At 39.8% G+C, this 24,494-nt stretch overlaps 1 protein-coding gene across 4 annotated transcripts in view; it reads left to right on the top strand.

Moving 5' to 3' along the window:
- Positions 1 to 24,494, top strand: part of anapc1 (anaphase promoting complex subunit 1) — a 53,763-nt gene that overhangs the window by 9,151 nt on the left and 20,118 nt on the right. For 2 of the 4 annotated variants that reach the window (XM_084561693.1, XM_084561692.1), the window contains exons 17-40: positions 1,224 to 1,284; positions 3,368 to 3,423; positions 4,006 to 4,137; positions 4,266 to 4,340; positions 7,402 to 7,524; positions 8,105 to 8,274; positions 9,778 to 9,869; positions 10,046 to 10,194; positions 12,238 to 12,316; positions 12,964 to 13,000; positions 13,758 to 13,831; positions 14,058 to 14,236; positions 14,716 to 14,802; positions 14,959 to 15,098; positions 15,234 to 15,352; positions 15,711 to 15,841; positions 16,497 to 16,637; positions 21,062 to 21,214; positions 21,305 to 21,386; positions 21,873 to 21,964; positions 22,538 to 22,672; positions 23,179 to 23,261; positions 23,879 to 23,957; positions 24,047 to 24,121. In XM_084561693.1, the coding sequence (XP_084417819.1) occupies positions 1,224 to 1,284; positions 3,368 to 3,423; positions 4,006 to 4,137; positions 4,266 to 4,340; positions 7,402 to 7,524; positions 8,105 to 8,274; positions 9,778 to 9,869; positions 10,046 to 10,194; positions 12,238 to 12,316; positions 12,964 to 13,000; positions 13,758 to 13,831; positions 14,058 to 14,236; positions 14,716 to 14,802; positions 14,959 to 15,098; positions 15,234 to 15,352; positions 15,711 to 15,841; positions 16,497 to 16,637; positions 21,062 to 21,214; positions 21,305 to 21,386; positions 21,873 to 21,964; positions 22,538 to 22,672; positions 23,179 to 23,261; positions 23,879 to 23,957; positions 24,047 to 24,121 (2,544 nt within the window). Of the gene's footprint in view, positions 1 to 1,223; positions 1,285 to 3,367; positions 3,424 to 4,005; positions 4,138 to 4,265; positions 4,341 to 7,401; positions 7,525 to 8,104; positions 8,275 to 9,777; positions 9,870 to 10,045; positions 10,195 to 12,237; positions 12,317 to 12,963; positions 13,001 to 13,757; positions 13,832 to 14,057; positions 14,237 to 14,715; positions 14,803 to 14,958; positions 15,099 to 15,233; positions 15,353 to 15,710; positions 15,842 to 16,496; positions 16,638 to 21,061; positions 21,387 to 21,872; positions 21,965 to 22,537; positions 22,673 to 23,178; positions 23,262 to 23,878; positions 23,958 to 24,046; positions 24,122 to 24,494 lie in introns of all 4 variants that reach the window. The other 2 variants (XM_084561691.1, XM_084561690.1) reach the window with 1 other exon arrangement.

Below are 24,494 nucleotides of genomic sequence, written 5' to 3'. Positions count from 1 at the left end.
AGGCTTGTCAGCAGTCTTTACATTGCAAACACTTCCGAGCAGCTGCACCCACTTGCATGACGTCACTGTTTCTTTTTCCGCATATGCGCATCACCAGAAAGTCTTTGTTGTCTTCGGTCTGCTGCTCCTTTGCCTCTGTTCTTTGAATTTTTCTGTGATGTGTCAATCTGAAATCCAGCTGTTGCTAATACGGCGCACTTGAATTTTCAAAGGACTGGCTTCTCTCAGTCTACCGGCATATCAACTATTTATTTATTCTAGTTTCTGTCTTGAAAAGATGACAAGAACAGGACCACGAGGAACACATGGCAACAGTGTTCAGGTGGTGGGACTAGAGGTGCTCTGATTAGCTTTTTCTGCTGGCGATCACTGATCATGGAAATCACTATTTGCCATCTACACTTGCATGGTGCACAGATGTAGACTTGTGCTGCTTAGTCCTGTCAAAACACAAGCAACAAGCAACTGGCTCTGCTAGGTGTGTATCATCAGTGACGATACGTGGCTGCTGACACATGATGGTTTTAATGTTGTGGCTGATTGGCGTATAACAGCTGACTATTTCCTAAGATTCTGCACTGTGTATTTAATTACTAAATATAAATGGATCCTGGATGTGTTTTTATTCTTATTACCAAGTGTAAAATGGTTATAAGAATCCACTGATAACTGAAGATAAGAATCTAAATATATATTACGGCATTAAAAAAAAAAAAAAAAAACCTTCTGGTTAGGCTGCACAATAAGTGCCGACAGGAAACACTGCAGTAATGATAATTGGCTATAACTCGCTGTACCTTGAAGTCAGAGATATAGGCAGCGTCTATGTGGGTTGAAACTTTCCAGCGAGAACAGAGTTGGTAAACACCTGCTGTGACATCACTGATTAGACTGAAATTTAATCTGATGTAGAGAGCAGAAACAGACGTTTCCAGCTGTGTGTGATTCAGTGTTATTTACTCTTGACTTGTGTATGTCTAGTGCACTTGGAAACTATGAATCACTGCACACAACCATTCATTTTTCTGTTAAGCTGAAACTTTTTTTTCCTCCTCTTGACGTATATTATCATTTTACAGAAGCTACAATGACACTTTTACTTGTCATAGTAGAAAAATGCGCAGCTGTAAATGTTAAAATGCAGGAAGTGATTTCTTATCCGACTGTACAAATATGAAACTGAACTTGAATTAAATAGAAGTTTTTTTTTCCTCTATCTCTAGGAACTAAGCAGTGGCACGATGCTGAGGATATCTATCCCAGAGATTGCTACCTCGGAGCTGGGTGAGACACTCACTCACACACACTACAAATGCTTAAAAAATACATTGTATGCACACATATACTTAAGAAGAGGTAGTTGCCGTTGGCCAGGTATGCCGTCTGTTCTTAATATGTATACATTATAAGTGACGCCAAACACTCACACACAGATGGCTGAGTCAAAGCAGTTAGGTCGCTGAAATTAGATTTGAGAGCTGCTCTACATTGTTACACAGTGACGTATATTCTTGATGTATTAAGGATGCCATTACAAGGCAGACACACACACACACACACACACACACACACACCCACACACCCACACACCCACACACCCACACACACCCACACACACACACCCACACCCACACACTGATAATGAGTAATCCACTGCATCAGTGAGGTTTCTCTATCTAGTTCCAACAGAAAGACCTTAAAAAGACCTGTCATTCTTCTGGTAATTTTTTGATTACTTAATTCATGTCAGATAATTAACAAATTAGCCCACAACCTTATTATTTAGTCGGTAAAACATTGTGAAAGAGATGGGAAGAGAAGAAACATCCATGCCTACTATTAGTTGGAAATGTTGATGTTAAAGTTGGTCCACAAATAATTTTTTTTGCTGCCAAGCCGTGACAAATGCAGCATCTGTCCAGAGGCATTTATTTGCATCATGATTTTACGTCTCAAAAAGCAGCTGACAGCAAGTACTAAAGAATAATATGATGCCAATTAAAGTGGAGGTCAGCTGGTTTATCTTCTCTGCTGTTTACCACTAATGGGTCCCTATGTCTGTTCAGATCTTACCCCGAACCTTCAAGTTTCCCTAATCTTCTCAGGCTTTTGTTAAAGCTCGGATTTTGCTGTTTTAAAAAAAAAAAAAAAAAGAAAAAAAAAAAAAGATTTTAAGCCTTCAGCGTCACTAAGGTGCGTGTACTATTGTGCATCTGCCTTTGTGTCTTCTACATGCATGGCTCCTCATTATTTATTAATCGATCCTACAGACGCGTTTTTCTTCCTCTAATGAAATGGCATTTATCCACCTCTTCCTTGACCTTTCCCGTTCTGGACGTCCAATTAAGATAGCCTAGTGACAGTGATTAGGAATCTGATTGGTCAGAGTTGTTGGAAGACACAGCAGCACTAATTACTGGTAGTGGGGGTTACTTTTTAATTTCCTTTTTGTTTTCTGAGATTGAGGAAAAGAGGTTAAAAATTGCACAACAGGAAGAGGGCCACAAACAAAACACTGCGCGCTTAAAATTAGTTTGATTTTTGAAGTTCTTGGTTGGAAGTTGGTAATGGATGGCTTGAATCGGGACCAGAGTAACCAATTTCGTTCCTTCCCATGTACCAACATGTGTCGTAATGACAATAAAGAATCCTTGAATCCTTGAATCCTTGAGGAAAGATATTTTACGAATGTTTTTTCTCTTTCAATGTTTTGGTCCAGAATTAAAACAGTTGTTGGAAATTACTCAGAGAGATTCAAACCAGCATACTTCTACTCCTATACATACTCCTATACTTTGAGGAGCAAATGTTTTCCTGTGATTTTAAAGTTACAAATTTGAGCTCACATGTTCGTCCCAGGTTCTCACAGATATGGGTTAGGAATAGAGGAAGTGCTAGTCAATAGCGGAACCTGAATTACAGGTATTCAAACATAGTTGAGGCTAAAACCCTTAAAAAATTATTCTATGTTGTTATAATAGATTAGACTTAATAGTATGAGGATTTGATATGTGTCCCCAAAAGAAATTGACTCCCCACATTGTGCTTGTGTAAGCAGAATTTTGCCACAATATGACTGATGTAAGTACACACACACACAATGGTCCCCAGTCAAACTCAACTCAATCACTTTGTTGGGTATTTCATGTTTTGCAGTAACTGGAAACTAGCAGCTAATGACTCAAACTTCCAGAACCGTCTCTCATGCAGTTACTGAGAATGTCCTAAAACCAGATTATATTTACAGTAAACAGTTTTTCCAATATTTCCCAAAAATAATTCCTAAACAAGTTTAATAATATATTTAAAAACGAAACCCTGGAAAGGTACTGAATTTACAATAACTCTTTTCCCTGATTTATTTCAGTGAGGAAGTGCCTTCAGGCGATCCGTTTCATCCTGCCTAAGGAAGCTGCTATGAAGGTTTGTGGAAGAGATGACTTCTTTCTTAAAATACACTGAACCAGTTTGTGTGGTTACATCCTTAACCAGTGTTAACCAGATGGTCGGTCTACTGAAGGATTTAATTCCTGCTAAACCAAATGTATTTCTTTATTCAGTAACATATTTTCAATGTTGTTTTTAAATCCCACAGGAACTTGGTTTTGAATAAGTATTTTTCTATAATGTTTAACATTCACAACCAAATAAACAGAAGTCAGAGTTGCCGCTCAATACAACGTTACACATATTGATTTATGGATATATGAGAAAACAACTCTATGACCTCATTACATTTTAATTTAGATATCGCTCAGTACTGATCAGTGTATTATCTTTTTCCTCAGAGCACCTTCCACAGATACAGAAAAAACACAAAACCAAAGCTGTTAGATTGTTAGCAGAATATGTGTTTATGTATGATCCCATTTTCAGAGTAGGAACATGAATGAGAAAGTACTTTTTCAGGGCTTTTAAAATGATTTATTAACATAAACTGATATTGCTTGCATAAAGAAATTATGATATGGATAAATTTACATTGAAATAAATTCTGTTATGCAGGTTTTGGTGAAGTGGTATAACATCTACAACGCCCCTGGTGGTCCCAGCGCCCACACAGAGTGGAACCTGTTTGTCACCTGTTTCATGACACTGATGGGCTACAACACTGAGCGCCTCACCTGGACGCGAAATGTGAGTCAATTAGCTGCTAAAGCCTTGGCCTGCTGTTGTGGTGTTTTCTATTATTAACCTGCAACAGCTCATTTTGACTAATTTACATGTCTTGACCTTGCCTTTTGTCGTCCACCTTGTTTCCTCAGCTGCATTTTGAAGTGCCTCTCTCTCCAGTGATTGCTGCCAAGAAGGCTCGACCCTCTGATGGAGGCTCTGATGAGGTGTGTGACTATAGTGTGACCTGTTGTAGGGTATGACCATCCATGTGCAGGGGGTTTATGCTCCAGAAAGAGATCAAGTGCTAGGAACGAAAATACGACAAAAGGGAAATAATTCAATACTCGACAGAATGATAAATATTAACAATACTACAATGACTTCATATCTTTTACTATAATAGTCTTTATCTATTGTGGAAGTTTTTTAATCATAATGTTTCACCTTCATGCCAACAAAACAGTTTGTAGTTGCAATAGAAGCTAAAATATTTAAAGAATAAATGTGTCTTGTCATACACGGGATTTAAGCCTCTTAACCCAGAGGACGTTCAAATAACCTGTTCTCTGTAATGTAGTTCTAAACACAAATGTGTTTAGGTCTGTTTGTGCTCACAGATACATGATGTGTTCCTGAGCCCTTTTCTTTAACCCTAACCTCAAACGACCCATCCAAGGTTTTCTTCAAATATTCCCAATTAAAGGTGGAGGGTCCTTAAGTAATCTGAGAGTATAAGTATGTTCCCATTAGAGCAAAATATGACTGGCAAATGTCAAACAGCTAGAGGCTGAGACTTTACTCTGTAGCTTTGTATGTGTCTGACCTGAGGTAATGCATGAGTCAGACTGAACTGAAGCATGCTGTTCACACTGTCAGCTTGTTATCCTTTTGTCTCTGAGCCCAAATGTGGTGGTGGTTTTTCAGCCACAGTTATTACACAGAAGACATAATATCCTCTATAAAACAGATATGGTGTTCAGTGAAATCTGTTTTTCATCATGTGAACAACACCTCACACAAATGTTCTAGGTCTTGCTTACCACGCCAGGTTCAGCCTTCATGGTAGGAGCTCCTAATAGAGCCAAAAGAAATGGGTTGTGTGAAATGAGAGTCAGGCATGTTGTCTTGAGAAAAAGACTAGACATAGTTCCAGAATACAACTTTTTGGTGGGCATTATTGTATCCGTAATAATGGAGGCTGGGTTCCACTTAGAACGTGCACATGCTGTTTGGCTGTCATGGCTTACTGGGACATAACATTTTTCATTTTGACTTATCACAGTAGGGAACACATGGATATATTAATGATGGCTCAGTGTCTCAGTAAAGCCAGATTCATTGTTTTGAGATAAGTTACTGCGTGACATCGAGGCCATAACCTACGCACGTAGCCGACGTCAGTGCAAGCCATTTCTACTTGTGCGCTTGTCAGTCTGTCTCGCTCTGTAACACCACCACCCAAACCTTAGACGGCGCTGTCTTTTTTTGCCAGTTGGGTTAATTTTTGTTTCCACTTCCTGCTTCACTTTCAACAATGGCAACTAAAACCTTGCCACAATTCCACTGAAGTCGAGTCATACAAATGTTTGTATCTCCGAACCTCCTTAGTTAAACGTTCTTCTATGTGTTCCATCCTTATTGATCCAAAACAATCAATTCGAAAATTGCAGAGATGGAGAAATGGCCGGAAATACTAAAGTGGAAATATGCTACTACCAAGCGGACCAATCAGAGCTCAGGCGGTCTGTGTCGCTGCAACGCATAGTTACATTTCTGGGGAGGTGCACGTCAGCTATGGCAGTAGGGTCTGCATAGGTAGGGTTTGGGCTGATACTGTAGGTATGGTGTCAAATCCGCTCCGTCATCTACAACAAAACCTGATGTGCACCACTCCAGAGATGTAACTACATGTGGAAGCATACATAAACTGTGACTTGTCCTAAATGCATTTCCTTCCGAGCACAGAAAAGCCACCCTCATTCTGCCGCCTACTCACCCTCTACTTAGACTTCTCTATTTTCTGCATTGCAGTGATTTCTGTAAAAGTTCCTGTTGTTCAACACTGATTAACTACATCTGTTTCAAAATGTCACCCGTGACAAAGGTCTATTTTTTACCTTCGCTCGAGTGTGACAACTTCTATAACATTTCCATGATGTTGGCTGATACAAGCACGGAGCGGTCTTCCATGACAATGCAAAAGATCAGGCGAAGAACAGACAACCCATACTGTCATACTAGGGCTGCTCGATTTTGGAAAAAATGAGAATCACGATTTTTTTGGTCAAGATTGAAATCACGATTCTTCAAACGATTCTTTTTGAGTTTGAAAATAAAATGCATTTATTCGGCATTTCGGCAAAAAAAACTCACTGTAACCCCCCCGTTCAATTTGGGAGAGACCCAGAGGTGAACTGTCCCCCGCGCCCCCCTCCCCTTTCCCTTTCTCACGCACACCTTCTGTGCACGGCACCTTCTCAGAAAGCAGGGGCGCCTGCAGCTGCAGGGGGCGACAATTTGCCAGTTCCCCACACAGATATGACAGATAATAGAAAACCATGTAGCTGCGCAGATGTATTTGTTTTTTTTGTTTTTTTTTCAAGTGCTCGTGCCGCCCCCCTTGTGTCATGAAAAAATGCCGCCCCGGGCGACTGCCCGGTTCGCCCGTGCCTAAAACCGCTACTGGGTGCCGATATCACACTGTAGCACATTTTGCACATTGTGTGGGCCTGTGCTTCGTCGGATTCTTCGAATCCAAAGTGTTGCCATACAAGAGAACTTGTTTTACCCTTTTTATCGACCAAACGGGACCGTCCTCCCTCTGCCATCTCGCTCGCGCTGTTTTCTGAATAAGATGAGTGTTGCAGGTCACCACACATACACACACACACAGAGCTCGTGGGGCCGCGTTGAATGCTCTGGGGGAGCGACTGAATTGCGCATGCGCGTCTCTTTCAGAAAAACCTCACAGACAACGGAAAATAGCAAAAGAATCGTTCCAACTCGATTTTATTAATTTGGAGATCGTTTGAACCAAGAATCGAAATCGTGATCAAAATTCGATTAATTGCACAGCCCTATGTCATACTTTGCTCGGCCCACGCAGACAGGTCCATCCAGAATCATATGCTGCCTGTTCCTGGCACCTCTTTTCCAATTGTGAAAGACTGAAAGATATGATTGGTTAGGGAGTAACATGAACTATCTTGGTCAAGTCACCTTTGCATAGTCTGAGAGTGTCCATCGTATCAGACAAAAAACTTTTTACTCTGTTTCTCTCTGCAGGACTGGGACTATTTGTTGGGCTCTCATTACCACCGTCAGATGAATTCCCAGCCCGTCTGCAGTCCAGTGGACTCCACTGGCACAAATAATACTCTCACCACGGAGCCCGAGAACTTGTCCTCTGTATGTAACCCACTATATTATAGGCTATTGATTGCTGTCTGATTCAGTTTAGTTCCTTTAATGTTTGGAGTTTATGGACTTTTCTTTAGATTCCGATGCAACTTGGTTGATGTATCTACCCCTTTATCATATTATTTTTTTATAATTTCCTTTAATCATATTAGGAATTCTATAATCGAATATTTTTGCATCCTGGTCTAAATTAGTGCCAACCTGGGCAACATCAGTATTTATAAATATGGATACAAATTGGCATGAAATAGTTTCAAGAGTTGTTGATTCAACTGTGGGATCATTTTGGAGTCTGGAGTTTGTGGTGCTGCTGAGTTGTATTGCCTTATACACAGAAATAATTCTATTATATCCAGGACAAAGTAATCAAAGCACAAGTTAGTATACATTACATTTCAGTAGCATCACAAACTGCAGCCTTTGAAATGACCACACAGATGTCTGTAAAAAAGTTTGAACAGCTGTGAGCAATTTGAGCTGTGGAGATTAAATGCAATGACAGTGACTCTGTGTGCTCATAGCCTCCTTTTTTGAAATTCCTGTCTTTTTTTCTTCTTTGCGTCTTAAGGCGTCCTCTCCATCGAGTCCGTCCCTGAAGCTGGACAGTTCAGCTCCTCTCTTCCCTCACATTCCTGCCCTTTTCTACGTCCTCCATCTTCTCTATCAGGAGCTGCAGCTGGATGAGCTGCAGAGAGCGAGAGCCTCATCGCTGGTCTGTCTGCTGCAGCAACTGGCCAGGTAACTACTGTAATCTGTGTCTCCATACACGGCTCAAATGACCGTGACGCAACAGAATGATATTTATGTTCCTTGCAGCAGAGTGCTCACACTACATATTTATAAATTAAAATGGATCTTAAAGATATGCTCTCATAGAACTGAATGAAAGTGAACTGGCAGACAAAACAAGGAACTGCTTTTTAATACACAGTGGTTATAGCACAAAGAAGAGACTTGTAACATTTACCACAACAAACACAACCTTGTCTAATTTTCCCCCGACAACACTGAACTCTCGCACCATGAAAGAAAAAGGGAACACTCATTGTTTTTGATGAAAGCTCGCATGTAATCAAGGCTCTTTAGTGACATGTACTTCAAGTGACCGCTGTGATTGGTGACAATGACAATAACAGAATAGGTGGAGTGGCAGAGTGAATTGCTCTCGAGAGTAATTGGCCTGTGTTGTTAGTATGTGGGCTGCTAAGTATGGTGCAAAATTTAACACTCTCCGCACTTTAGTAAATGGTTTAGCCTAAAATGATTGATTGATTGTTTCATTAGGCATTTTATATGAGGTATTACCTTTTTTAATCATTTATTGTATTTTATTTTATAAATAAATTTGTTGTAGCTAGTTGCGACTCAGATATGCAAATATAATGTATCTTAAGTTAACCTCTGGAAACACAGCTCAATCAAAATCTTTACTGATTCAGGCCACATCTGTGTATAGTATATTAGTACGTTATTCAACAATCAGCCTTAACCCTGTGACCATCTGCCTAAAGTTGCGAGGTGGGGCCTCCACAGTTCTCTGTTTGTTTGTCCAGCTCATCCCACAGATGCTCGTATGGATTAATATCCAAGTCAACACCTCAAACCCTTTCGAAGCATTTTTGCTTTGAGACAATAATTCTCCCGAAAGAGGCCACTGCCATCAAGGAATAATGTTTCCATTAAAGGATATAGATGGTGGTAATGGTTTCCTGATCTGACAGTTCCATTACTACGACTGCTGTACCTTCACTATCAGATTTAAGTATACTTTTGAATCTGTTTATAATGTTTTTAACCACAAAAACCACAAGCATTTAAAAAAACTCTGTGTAGGCTGGGTAAATCTATAAATAGAGGTTGATGAAAAGCTCAAAGCGCAAGGGATGAAGGACTTAAATCAAGATTTGTAAGCCTACGGTCTGTGGAAAATGGATATGAACAAACTGGAAATTGTGTCGGTGTCTGGGATTCGTACCGGGATTAAAAACTATTGATTATCTGGTGTTAAGCTAAATGGTAATGATTCACGGCTGTTAATTACATTTGCTGTGCATTCAGTTGCTGCCCAAAACAAGTTAAATGTCACTGATTCTATTTGGGAGCGGAGCCATTTTTAATTTTGTGTGCAGCTGTGAAAGATGAGTGATAAAAGGTTATTAAGTTTTTTTGTCAATGTGAGTGGAGTTAGGCTAAGTAACAAATCCAAAGTATGTGAAGTGACATGTTCACTTTTGTTTGCAGGGACCTCCAGTTGGAAGAATATGTGGATCTCTACTGGAGAGACTACCCTTCATTAATTAGTGGCTTTACTGAGAGCTGCTTCATCGACCAGGGTAAGGAGCTTTTACAAGTTCGACTTGAGGATGTTTCTCTTATTATATCCATTTGTTGTTGCCTTTGTAATTGTGACTTCTTCTACGCTTGCTGTCGTCCTCTCCTCTCCTCTCCTCTCTTGTCCTTCTCCTCACCCTCTGTTCACCTCTCCCACCTCCACGTTGTACCTCCTCAGCACTGATTGATCAGATGCAGCGTCCATCCTTCCTGAGGCCGGAGCCTCCCTGTGTGTTCAGCTGGCTCAGTAGATGCTTGAGAGGAGAGGAGAACCCGCCCTTCCCCTACCTGCCCGGCATCTGTCAGAGGACCAGGCTGCTGGTTCTGGTACGAACTTGGCTCCTCTGTGTTTCAGATTAAGTGCTGCAAAGTGTAGTTAACTGTTGTTTTTGTTTTGTTTTGTTTACATAATAGTAAACAGTGCATCTAGACAGAAATCATGAGTGGAAACACGTGGGAAGATAAAGGACACAGTAACGAGGATGTGTGGGATTCAAGTTTTAGGCACTAGAAGACTTAAAAAAAAAAACGACTGGACTGTATTACAGTTGATACTTGATAAATTACATTCTGTTACATTCTGTTATTTATCAAGTATAATATTTAATGTATTTATATGTTACTAGTTGTTATTGTTAGTTACTTGTTAGTTAAGTTTGCCCAAAATAAGGAGGAGAAAGTGATATTAGTAATGAAGGTCACAAAATAGGAACTGTAGCTGTAAGATAATGAAAAGTAAAATATTTTACAGTGTGTTTCGTACTCAACTTGGACAGGGTTGTTTTTTTTAAACTTGATATTCCACCTGCTCTCAGGATTTCACATGCGTGTGTGTGTGAGGGAGAGGGCAGAGAGTTCAACATGTAATTGAAACACACTCAGATATTCTGTTTGCGTGGTATGTTCCTGATTCTTTTCCTGGACATAAAGAGCAATTATGCCATGGTGTGGATGGAGACTTGTACATTTGTGTACGCGTGTGTGGCGCTGATGGATCCAACCTTTATCTATTGAAGAAGGAGGTCTCGCTTTGTTTCTGTAGAGGATGACGGCGGCGATGACGAATACAAGAAGAGCAGAATTAGACGGGCTAGTACAGATCCCCATACGTAATTTTGCCGTTTTACCACCGTGAAGGCATTAAAGCTTCTTGATTATCTTTAAATTTAAACTATATTCGTCTGCAGCTGTTTAGTGTTATTGTCAGACTTAATTGTTATTATTGTTTATTGCATTCATTGTATTTAAAAAGTAAAAGGAATTAAAAAAAATACATAAGTTTAGGCACTTAAAATACTGTCAGATGATGGTGATGTAACTCAGATGTCATCACATATATAACAATCAGAGATCAGACAACCAGTTATATCTAACCCTGTGATGAACACAGATAGTTCACACTATCAAAGATGCTTCTTCACATTTGAGTTCACAGTCATTTATTGTTAATAAATATTGTTCACTGGCTTTAATTTTCTAAGTAGGACTATTTTTCTATTAAATGTGATTAAATTAAGAGTTTTTCACTTACGCGATCATTTCCTTCCTCTCTCAGAATAGTCTTGTCGGTAAATGAAAACAACTGACTGCACCCTCGCTGCTACATACTGTATCTTTCTTCTTCATCTGGGCCTCAGCAATATGAGAAAGCCACAGATTATGAGCCACAACTACTTCTATTTTTATTTGGTCGTTGCTACGCTAAACATCAAAAATGACACTTACAATCCTCCATACCAAAGATAGACTTTAGTCTGTGATGCACATTGACGTTTCTGCATGGGCACGGTTAAACCACTGCTTATTTTTATTTATTTTTTATTGTTTTGCATGTAACCGACTCTGCAGCTGAATAACATGGGTCTAAATTAATATCAACCCATTGTTCTCTTGAGGAGTGAGTACTAGAAAGACTCACGTCTATATAAAAATAGCCCCGCCACCATACAGACGTGGTTATTCACTTCATGTACACGTAATCTGGCCCTCATACAGTATCTCAGTGTATTATATTGGTTCATATTGAGACAGTAGGAAAAATAATACTAATGACCCAGTCCTCCGTTTTACCTCGTTACTCCAAATGTCAACAAGTTAAATGTTTTTCTCCCAGCCACTGTTCAAGATCCACTTCTAACATCTAAAAGGAGAAACAGAAAATAATATATGTGCTTTTCATGACGATACTTCAGTATTTAGAGTTGAACCTGCATCTTATCTAATTGTCCCAGTTCATTGTGGTGAAATATATTTTTGACATGATTGTCGTATTTCTCCAGAAATAAATTTAAATGTTGGTTGTCTTGATTTAACTGTGATTTTATAAGGTGTAGAGCATCTACTGTACAAATGATTTCTGTTTGTTCTCAGAGTTATGCTCTCTACATCATCGGAGATGAAAATGCTACTTGGACCGATGGACCACAGTACCTGGTCAAGCTCTCTGCAGGTCTGTTTTTATTTTGCGAATCTTTTCACTCGTCTTTTACTCTGTGTTGTGCTGTGTTTTTTTTTGTGTGTGCATTTATTGACGACCGGCCCTGATTACCTGCCAGTCTCATAGTTTCCTGCTTCAGGGCCTAGTAACAGAGTGTGTCACCTTATTTCCTTTGTTAGTTCTTGCTTTGACAAAAACCCAATACAGCACTGAGGTGACAGCAGTTGCTGCAGGTATTTGATCAGCCTCCTTTCCCACTGACACAGAATCGGGCATCGACTCTGTGGGCGACGTCAGAGCATCAACAGTTTTTTTTCCCTGCAGTGCGTTAGTATTTTTAGTGACAAACAAAATAACAACAGAGGCCCACATAAAAAGTCCTCCACTCATCCAGAATAAATGTCACTTTCATTGAACCCATAATTTTAATACCTATTATTTTTGGTGCCAGATTTGAACAGGCAATTAGTGCAGGTTTGACAAGGCTTTAACACAATGAATACAAAAAAAACCCCAAAACGCTTCCTTCAGAATTTGTGTAATTGTGACAAGCATTCATTTCACATCACAAATAAGAAACCAATTCATAACATACTTGAACTCTTTCCCCTGCTGTTAACTTGTGTTGCTTTTCTGTTTCATGTTTTCATCTTTTTCAGGCCAGAAGTCCTGTGCAAGTGAATCGGAAATCAGGAGGTAAGTTCACAAGAATGAGAGGAAAAAGCTTTAGTCTTTTAGTTTTTGTCATATTACTGCCAGGGGCTGAATGATTTAGGATTTTTTGAAGTCGACTAATACGTGGTGAAACTCGAGTGGACGTCGACTAGTCGATGCCGTCACACATTAAAACACAGTATAAAGTAATGCTTTGCAAGAATGAAATCTATATTCTTGACCTAAATACATATTGGAAATTACCTTGCAGAAAATATTCTGCAAGGTAACTGAAGCTTGAACAGGGGCTATGATCGGCCGTATAACCGTCAGTCTGACACTTCTAGTATGCGGCTCTCGCTCGGCAAAAAATGCTCTACAGCTACACCAACAATGTCAACTAACAGAACGCAACAGAACTGAACATAAACACATGAGCTTATCAATACTACGCGCTGTAGAAATGGTATACCGTCAGTAGTGTTTAATCGTAATAGTACTTGACAGCGTGTTGTAAGATAATATAATGTAGCCTGGATGAAAAATGCGGTATATCTCCGAATCCTTTTGTAATGACTGCTTTTTATCATAAAAAAATAAAAAATAACTAAAAAAAAGTGAGCTCATCAAATTGAAGTTAATCTTCTGAAAGTATTTTGGAAGTGCTTACGTTATGTTTTATTTTGTGCCTATTTGTATTTATTTATTTATTTTTAATTATTGTTATTATTTTATTTCCATTCATTACATTGGTTCAGTAGTAATTTGTCTTACTTATGCTCGTGTCTGTTTATTCTAGACAGAGCAGTGTGAAGTTCAAGTTTTCCAATAAGACTCTGGCTGAACAGCTGGTGATCTGGCTCACCTCCCAGGGTAAGAGTTCAGTTTTCATCTTTATAGAGGTAGGTGTAATAAAACCATTTCCTCTTTTTTGCAACCGGCTAGTTCACATCGGTGCGAATTTACACATTCACACCTTCTCAAAGCCACATCACATCTGGTGTTTTTAGAGGAGATTTTGAAACTTCTCTAACAGTTATGATACTTTTGTTTTTACGCTCAAAAGAAACGGCCCTCTCATTCCTGACTTTTCTCTTAGGTTTCACCCTGAAGGACTTGGAGTCAGTCCCCTTTGGTGTCGCTTTGCCCATCAGGGAGGCCATCTATCGGTGCCGGGAGCAGCCGTGTTCTGATTGGTCAGAGGAAGTCTGTCTGCTGATTGGACGTCAGGATCTGACCAAACAAGCCCACAAGATGACACTGGCCAAGAGCAAAGCTGTGAGTGTGAAATAAACTCAAACCCGGAGGCAGGCACTCTTTCATCTGGGCCATCTATAAAACCAGGAGATCTGCAAATAATTTTATTCAAAATGAAGATTGGGGCGAGATCCGGCCTCCTGTCTGTTGCAGCCATGGATGCACTAGTGCTAAAACAACAACACCGCTAGTAAAATACACAGTATGAGCAATTTATGAAATATCTGCTAGACAACAGGGCACAAAAGTGTCCCTCTTGACCACTAAGTGGAAGTATTTTACACACCCATATTTGTTGCTAATTTGAGCAAAGTGCTTTGAATGAGCCAAAACATCCAAACTGTGCCTCTTACTTATATTATCAGCAGTATCCTACCTGTAGAGAAATGTGTTTACTCACAAAGTACCCATATCTCTAATGCACTAAGATTTAGCACATCTGTATTATTTGTTTTTGCCACCTTTATATAAATATGTGCAACATTTGGGTGCTTCTTCAGTCTGTAGGCACAGGATTGTCCTTGGAGCCTCCTGCAACCACAGAAGTAGATGAGGAGGAGGATGGGATGTCGGACATAATTCAAGAGGTAACATGGTCAATAAATATTAATATTTGCATTATTAGACTATCTTCACTCTGGAGGGTATTTCAAACCAGGAAGTTATTTTTTTTGGCACAAGTATCTCTCTGTAGGGGTTTTGTGATAAAACCTTGGTGTTCCTGCCCTCTCTCTCCTCACCAGGTTACAGGACTGATTTGGAGTCAGGACCTGAGGGTCCAGGAGGTCAGGAGGCTGCTGCAGAGCTCAAGGCCTGTCCGGGTCAGTGTTGTCCAGCTGCCAGAAGTCTCTGACCATGAGTACATAGAGGAGAAAGAGAATAAGTAAGTGTAATGGATGATTGCATTTGGTCTTGAAACATAGAAGATCAGACAGCAACACAGCAGTATCAGATGTTTCAATGTTTTTTTTCCCCCAACCTTCTTTTTTTTTTTTTTTTTTGTTCATGTCTTTGTCAGACTCCTGCAGTTGTGTCAGAGGACCATGGCGCTCCCAGTTGGCAGAGGCCTTTTCACTCTCTTCTCCTATCACCCTGTGCCAACTGAGCCTTTACCTGTCCCCAAACTCAACCTTACAGGTGAGTTTTCAGTGTGGTGAGGCTGAGACGTTTTCACCCTAACAATGTCGATCCCTTAGTGAAAATTGTGGATTGATAGAATACTTTGTAGTTTTAAATGTGTTCCACTGATGAAGACTGAGAAAATATATCAAATCTTCCATGAAAGTTTGTGAAATAATAACAGGAGGTAACAGGTTTACCACTGCTCTGGAGGAAACAAGACTTTACCAAATTAAACTAGAAGGAAAAAACAATATATACAGTGTCACTCATCTTTATGTTTTTATGTTATTTGTTTCAATAGAAAGCAAATGTTATTCTCCAAGTGTATTAAGAATTTAAAAGAGACTTCTTTGTTTCTATGTTTCTCCTCCAGGCCGCGCTCCTCCAAGGAACACGATGGTAGATTTGAACAGCGGGAACATCGACGTTCCTCCCAACATGACCAGCTGGCCCAGTTTCCATAACGGAGTAGCCGCTGGTCTTAAAATAGCCCCCGCTTCACAGGTCAGTCTGAACTTTTCGTTTACGTTTTTGGTGACCACCATCAGGCTGAAATGACCATAAATATTAAAATCTAAATATTGGCCTAAAATTTATGGACAAGGTGAACTGTAGCGAGAAAATAATTTTAAATATTTAAAAAGTCTTATTTACAAAAAAAATACCAATTTTACTAGCTTTCTGTAATTTTAAATGTGACTTTAGCAAAAATGGTATGGCCTGTTTTAGACCTTTAATCTGATTCAAAATTCATTTAAAAGATCATTATTTAATACGTTAATTTGCTGCTTATTCAGGCCCAGGTCATGTTTAATAATTAATTAATAATATCAAGAATTACAGTTACAGACCTCTGGGAATTGCCGACAATAATGTGATATGAATATGAATAATTAATATATGCACTTTGTAAGTAATTTTTGTAAGTATGATGGTGTAATAGGTATGCAAATTGAATCCCAAACATCTTCGTACATGGACAAGCCAACAGAAACTCCTACTCCTGTGTGTAAATAAAACTTCCTCTGTCTTAATAAATGAGTAAATGGCATAAATGGACATGTCCTATTCTATCCTATATATGTGTGTGTGTGTGTGTGTGTGTGTGTGTGTGTGTGTGTGTGTGTATAAATATAAATATATCCTATTCTGTTTTAAGGTGGACTCAGCCTGGATCGCCTACAACAAGCCAAAGAGTCCTGAGCTGGCTAATGAGTATGCCGGCTTCCTAATGGCCCTGGGGCTCAATGGACACCTCACCAAGCTGGCCACGCTCAACATACATGACTACCTCACCAAGGTAGACACATTTCCACACAAAAGCATGTGCAGAAACTTTATCAGCATTTGGTTCACACTTTGAGTTTCATGAAACTAATGAGCTATTCAGTTCTTCAACAAACTACTGTTAAATGGACTTTAATATTACTGTCTGCCCTAATGAATATAGTTTTTACGTTATTGCTCAGTTGCAGAAGATGAACAACCAAATGACTGTTCTTGCAGTAATTTAATTTGACTAAAGTAATTTAGGGCTTGCTTACAAAGTAGGGTGTAAGGGTAAGATACGCCAATTTACACTAATTAACCTGCACACACACTGCGTCACACACGCGTTTCTCTAGATGAGTGTAAGTGAAAGATGTACACTTGCATCAGAGATATCGGTAAGTCAAAGCGAAACTCTGCCCTCTGAGAACTTTGAAACGAGACGAGTCCTTCCCACTTTCAAGTGAGAAAAACAACAGGATGCCGCAAGTCAATTCTTATTTTTGCTCAAGATATGGTTGTACACGAAGAAAAACCACTCCACCACATCCACGTCAAGTGTCCACTCTGAGTTCAAGGTTGATTCATTGTCAGTTCCCATTGTGATATAGAATATGAACTTGAGCTGCAGCTTATTAGGATCAAAGTGATTTCCCTGTTAGTCATTTCTATATAAATGCAATGTTAGAAGATTTTCATGAAGATTTTAGACCACTTCAAATTAAGAGCAAATTTAATTTACAGCTGAACGACAATAGGAGCCCTCAGTAAAATATGTGTGTAACTCACTCCAGTTTGAATGAAAGCCGTGAACATGGTTGACAGTGGAGCCTGTTTAAAGCTGGTGGTATAGTGTCGGTTTCTATTCTCGCTGTGAGAGAGAGAAACTCAAGTGACACACTTTGGATCAGTTCATTAGAATTTTGTTTGGCTGTGGTTTTAAAGAGAACGAAGGAGGTGTGTACGCGTTCCTTTCCTTTTAAGTCTCACTGTGTGTTCCCCCTTTTTTGTGTATTGTGGCCTTAAACTGTTAATTTTAAGGAAATTATTTTAGATTAGAAGCTTTACTAAAAAATTACATAAACTGAATCTGTAAATGTTTAATCGGTTTACAGTTAACCCAACATTGAAATGAAACTAGTCCATCCATTACACTGAGAGGTCATTTTTTTTTTCTCTTTGTCGTTTCATCATAGATAATTTCAGCATTTCTCGATACATTTTCAGGTTTATTTTGATTGAAGAAGATGTAGTTTCCACCGATCAGGCTTAACATTATGACCATCTTCCAAATATTGCGTAGGTCTCCCTTGTGCCTCCAAAACAGTTGTGACTCATTAGAGAATGGACATGGGCCTTCTGAGGGTGTCCTATGGTGTCTTGTCACAGAATGTTTTTAGTGGGGGCCTTTGGGTCCTATGGGTTGAAGGGAGGGGCCTCTATGGATCATCTCACAGATACTTGGATCAGTTTGGGATCTAGTGAATTTGGAGGCCAGGTCAACACCTTGTGCTGTTATTAATGTTTTTCCAAACCGTTTTTGTGTGTGTGTGTGTGTCTGTGTCAGGCTGCATCCTGCTGGGGATGGCTGCTGCCATCAAGGAGTGTCATTGCTATGGGGTGGGGGTGCCTGGTCTGGTCTAGGTGGTTGGTACATTTGGTACAGGTCCAAAGCAGTACATTGGATTGTCACAAGATGGTTAATGTTATTCGCCTCTCCTGTCATTGGTTTTAATGTTGTGGCTGATTGGTCTATGTGTTCACTGGCTGAAAGCCTGTGACGCATGGATGATTGATCGTAACATCTTCAACAAAATTCTATTGAATAAATGTAGTTCATTAAAAAACATGAAATGCAGCTCAGTTAAAGCACATGTACCTTAAGTAGAGCACTTGATTATACAGCGGGTAAAATACACTGCCTCGCCAAAAAAAAACAATTTCACTAAGCAAATCGGTCCAAGACTCCTATTGGATAATTACTGAATGGGCAATTATCTTTCAGCTGGCAACAAGTTATGCAACCTCAACTGATGCAATGAGCAGCTTCCCATTTCTTAAACAACCACTGCAGTTGGTCAGGTCTAGGTTCAGCAACATTATGTGCCCAAAGAATGAGGTCAGCTGACTACCTGAATATACTGAATGACCAGGTTATTCCATCAATGGATTTTTTCTTCCCTGATGGCACGGGCTTATTCCAAGATGACAATACCAGGATTCATGGGGCTCAAATTGGTTCAGGGAGCATGAGACATCATATTCACACATGGATTGGCCACCACAGAGTCCAGACCTTAACCCCACTGAGAATCTTTGGAATGTGCTGGAGAAGGCTTTGTGTGGTGGTCAGGGTCTCCCATCATCAATACAAGATCTTGGTGAAAAATGAATGCAACACTGGATGGAAATAAATCTTGTGACATTGCAGAAGCTTATCGAAACAATGCCACAGTGAATGCATGCTGTAATCAAAGCTAAAGGCGGCCCAACGAAATATTAAAGTGTGTGACCTTTTTTTTTTTTTTGGCGAGGCAGTGTAAGTATTGTACACATCACTATTTTTCTCACTGAATATATTTCTAAAGGTGTTACTGACATGAAATTTTCACCAGATGTTGGTAAAAACCCATGCAACCCACACATGCAAAGAAATCAAGCCTTAGATGTCCATAAAATAAGTCACATGTTAAAAAATGGAATGACACAGCGAAAAAATATTGAAGACATGAAGAAATGGAGGTGCAAAAAGGCACGGAAAGCCAAGACACCAGCTGTCAGTGCAAATTAATATCAGCTGGTTCAATTCCAACTGAGGGCCTATAAAAAGGTGTTTCATTGCCAAGGTGTCACACAAGAAACATCTCATGATGGGTAAAACCAAAGAGCTCTCTCAAGATCTTCGCAATGTTATTGTTGCAAAACATACTGATGGCATTGGTTAAAGAAGAATTTCTAAACCTCGCAATGTTCCAGTGAAGACTGTTGGGGCCAAAATCCGGAAGTGGAAACAATGTCATTTCACCATAAACCGACCACGGTTAGGTGCTCCTCGCAAGATTTCTGACAGAAGAATTTAAAGAATTATCAGAAGAGTTCTCCAAGAGCCAAGGAGCACTTGTGGAGAGCTTCAGAAAGACCAATTGTTTCAAAGAAAACAATAAGTAACGCACTCGACAACCATGGCCTGTATGCACGCTCACCACGCAAGACTCCATTGCTGAAGAAAAAAAATATGTTGAAGCTCGTTTAAAGTTTGCTGCACAACATTTAGACAAGCCTGTGAAATACTGGGCGAATATAGTCTGGTCAGATGAGACCAAAATTTAACTCATTGGATGCCATAATATGCACCATGTTTGGAGTTCACATGGTACTCCACATCACCCCAAAAACACCATACCAACAGTGAAGTTTGGAGGTGGGAACGTCATGGTATGGGGTTGTTTTTCAGCATACGGCACTGGCAAACTTCATATAACTGAAGGAAGGATGAATGGAAAAATCTACCAAGACATTTGGTGCCATCTCCCAGGATGATGAAGATGAAACCAGGGTGGACATTTCAGCAAGACAGTGATCCCAAACACACAGCCAAGGAAACTCTCACTTGGTTTCAGAGAAGAAAAATAAAGCTGCTAGAATGGCCCAGCCAATCACCTGACTTGAATCCAATAGATAATCTATGGAAAGAGCTAAAGATCAGAGTTCATGGAAGGGGCTCAAGGAACCTTCAAGATTTGAAGACTTTGTGTGGAAGAATGAGCCAAAATCACACCTGAGCAATGCATGCAACTAGTTTCTCTGTACAGGAGGTGTCTTGAAGCTGTTATTACCAATAAAGGCTTTTGTACGAAGTATTGAATAAATTAAAGTACTTATTCGCTGTGTCATTCCATTTTTTTAGCACTTAATTTATGGGCATCTAAGGTTTAATTTCTTTGAATGTGTGGGTTGCATGGGTTGTTACCAACATCTGATGAAAATTTCAAGTCAATGGCACCTCTAGAAATATATTTACTGAGAAAAATGGTTGTTTTCCATCAAAAAAAACATATTTAATTCTATATCTTAAAGGTAAAGTAAGTTCAGCAAAATCGTTGTGGTCGTTAGTGACTGGATCTTCTAAATTTAGAGCAAATGTCTGTTTCCTTCAAGCTCAAAATTTACATTTACGGTTGACCTATTTCATGTTGTCTGTGTTTAAACTTGTCGTTGGTCTTCTTTTGTGATTTAATAAACATGTCAACGGGAGTCTAATGAAAGCTGTCAGTCATGAGCTGTTGTGGAAACTCATTGAACAGTTAGAGCCACAAAGGAGACCATTTGATCAGCTGCAGGAGGTGTTTAGTTCACAGGGAGACACAGAACATGTTGCATGATCCCAAGTAAACTGGTCACATTTAGTATTCAGTGTTTTTGTCGTGAAAGGTAACCTATGTATCTGTCTGTCAGGGCCATGAGATGACCAGTATTGGGCTCCTACTGGGAGTGTCTTCAGCAAAACTGGGCACCATGGACGTTTCCATCACTCGCCTGCTAAGTATACACATCCCCGCTCTACTCCCACCCACCTCCACTGAGCTGGATGTTCCGCACAATGTTCAGGTAAGGCTGAGTGTACTGTGTTCGATAAGGTCTGCAATGAATATCCTGTACAATAGCAATGAGTTTTCTCTGTTGTTTTTTTTCCTACAGGTTGCCGCTGTAATTGGCATCGGTTTGGTGTACCAGGGAACAGGACACAGACACAATGCTGAAGTCTTGCTGTCTGAGATAGGTGTGTGTGACATTTTTAAACAAGACCGCTATTAATTGCAAGATAAAAACGAACTTTTAAAGGTCCCCATATTACTACACATATGACAAGCGTGAGCAGCATAGACATTTTTGTACAAAATGTTTGATACCATTGCCTTTATTTAACTATTTTTACAGTCGGCTCATACCAAATTTGGTTCCAGATTCTCCAATACGAGGATTTGATGTTTTTATTTGTACAGGTATATCTTAATATAATAAGTATATTGTAATATATTGTATGTCAAGCATTTTTAACACTCCTATAGTGCAATTAATTAATATAAAAAAGGTCTTTGCACTGTAACGTGGCTTACACACATTTCACAGATAGGAGCCAACACTAAGACACAAGTAAATATTTCTGCTGATTTCACTTATCAGTCGATATATATCGATCGATATGTTTTCTTCATATTGTGCAGGGCTATTTTGTTAAAACTGAGTCCATCTGTGTGTCTTTTAGGCCGACCCCCGGGTCCAGAGATGGAGTACTGTACAGACAGAGAGTCGTATTCACTCGCTGCTGGACTCGCCCTGGGTATGGTCTGTCTGGGGGTGAGTCACACACAGAGTGTAATTCTATTCTATCAAACGAAACCAGGTATCTATGGCCGATATTATTCTGCCATTAAAAGTCATTGTAGTATTTCAATTTTGGGTGGGTCTGTACCAGATATCTACAGTAAGAGGAGGACTGATCCATCAGATATTTCCACTAAACTGAGCGATCTTTGTTTTTATTGGTATGTTGAACGTCTGCTGGCTTCTGTAACTGAAACCCCTTGTCAAGTTATTGTCAATTGTCATGCGCTCATTGATGCTTTGTGTACTTACCCAGTGAGAAAGATGAAGAACACAGGTTCTCACACAAGTTGACCATGACTGTATTTCTTTGTCACCTTCTCTTGTTTCCTCCTATGTGTGCAACATTATCCTTCATGATCTCCTGTTTTTTCACTCTTACCTTGAAAAACTTGTACTTTTACTTCCTCTTCTGTCTGATGCTGACTTTCTTATCTTGCCATTTTCTTGCATCCCATCCTCCCTCATGTTCATTATTTCATCTGTTTCGGTCACCATTCTCTTTCCCTCTTTTGCATATCCTCCAAACCTTCTCTCTTCTTACAGCATGGAAGCAACTTGATCGGGATGACAGACCTGAATGTGCCTGAGCAGTTGTATCAGTACATGGTTGGGGGCCACCGGAGAGCTCAGGCCGGGGCCAACAGGGAGAGACACAAGTCCCCCAGCTACCAAATCAAGGTAGAAGCTGAAATCCCTAAAACTGGTTTCACTGTGTAATAACATTTGAGTATGTCTTAACATTGTTCTGAATCTTCCAATTTCTTCCATGACTCCTTGGTATTTCATGGTATTTCATTTAATACTGATTCATTTTTCTCAGTGTGTATCAGGGTTACAATCCCCTGTTAGCTAATTTATTGTTATCAGATTTAAACTCAAACATTGGTGTTGTTGTCAGTGCTTCATTATTCAGTATTGATCAGGGATCACCATCACGTTCATAATAGGCTATATTCCCTTTGGTCATGTCAAACATGTTATGAGATATCTCAAAAGTTGTGAGAACATTAATAAATAAATTGGCATTAAACACTAGTTAGTAATTATTAACCTACGCACATACTTCTCTCTAGGTTAAGTGCCATCAAAACACAAAACAATCATTCCCACATATTTTAATTAAATATATAGCCAGAAGTTCTGAGAGTAAGATGACGAATTAATGTCATAAATGGTCATTTCAGGAGGGGGACACTATAAATGTAGATGTGACGTGCCCAGGGGCCACGCTGGCCCTCGCCATGATCTACCTCAAGACCAACAACAGGTGAGGGAAGACAAACTCAACAGGATTGTTTTTAAGATATAAAATGAACAAGTTTGTACATTTTTTGTTATGAACAGTTAGAACAGTGCTGATCTGGGCCTGTACTACCAACTGCCTAGTTTTCATTTAGAAGTTCATTTCAACAGGGACTCCTTGTTCATGTTGTTGTGGAAAACAGATCTTGTTTCATTTACGTAGTCATGCCTCAGAATAAATTTGGAATAGTTAGCAAATGTATGAAGAATACACTAAAAGCAAGACATTCTTAACTGAGGATTTGGTACCTTAGCCAATACTGTACATTTATGAACAGCAAACTGTACAACAGGTACAGACTCAGTGCATTATGACTTGCTTTGACCCTGATGCTGAGCTCCTAGTGCTGTGCTCCACTTTCCAACTACATGTCGTCCATCGAGCAGTGCATCGTACCTGCCTGATGAATAGTTGACACATTACGCTACAGAAAAATGAGACTCCTCCAACTCCCAACTGTCTGTTGGTCAAGGGGTTCCTGTCTTCTTCGAGGCTCATCTGATGCTGTCAGTCTGTTGCCTGAGAGGGTGTTGAAGAAAGGTATTAACACCCCCTATTCTCATCGTGGTTCTGTCCACTAGGTCGATCGCTGATTGGCTGAAACCTCCAGATACGTGGTTCCTCCTGGACTTCATCAAGCCAGAGTTTCTGCTGCTGAGGGTCAGTGTGTCTCTGTGTGTCACTGCATGTGTGGCATCATTTCTCCCACCTTTCCTTAATCCTGTATGCCTGCCTCTCTACCCCTTCAGACTCTTGCTCGGTGTATTATCATGTGGGATGAAATCCTCCCTAACACAGAGTGGGTCAAGAGTAACATACCCCAGGTGAGAAAACACACACACAGCATTACTTTCTGAACATACTTGGAGCTGTGCTGCAAAACTGGCAACAAATCACAATTTCTTTGTGAAGGGTACACTGATATTTTGTTAGTCGAGCTACATCCAGTTCATCAATGCTTTTCTACTGCGGTTTAGTAGCTCTTTCTTGATGCAACCAGAGGACACCTGGACAGTTTACACGAGCAGAAATAGCCTCAAGAAAAGCGAATGATTGAATCTGAACCCCACACTGCTCCAAATAAACTGCTGTAGAGATTGGGTCTCACTGGTCTGTTGCAAAGAAAGGATGGTGGTAAATTCTAAATAAGTTTGCTTGTTCATAAAGGTACAGAATAGGTGAAGCCAGTTACCAGGT

Source organism: Chelon labrosus (assembly GCF_963514085.1).
Source record: "Chelon labrosus genome assembly, chromosome: 15".
NCBI lineage: Eukaryota > Metazoa > Chordata > Actinopteri > Mugiliformes > Mugilidae > Chelon > Chelon labrosus.
Note: the sequence above shows the minus strand (reverse complement) of the source record. Positions and strands in the feature narration are given on the sequence as shown.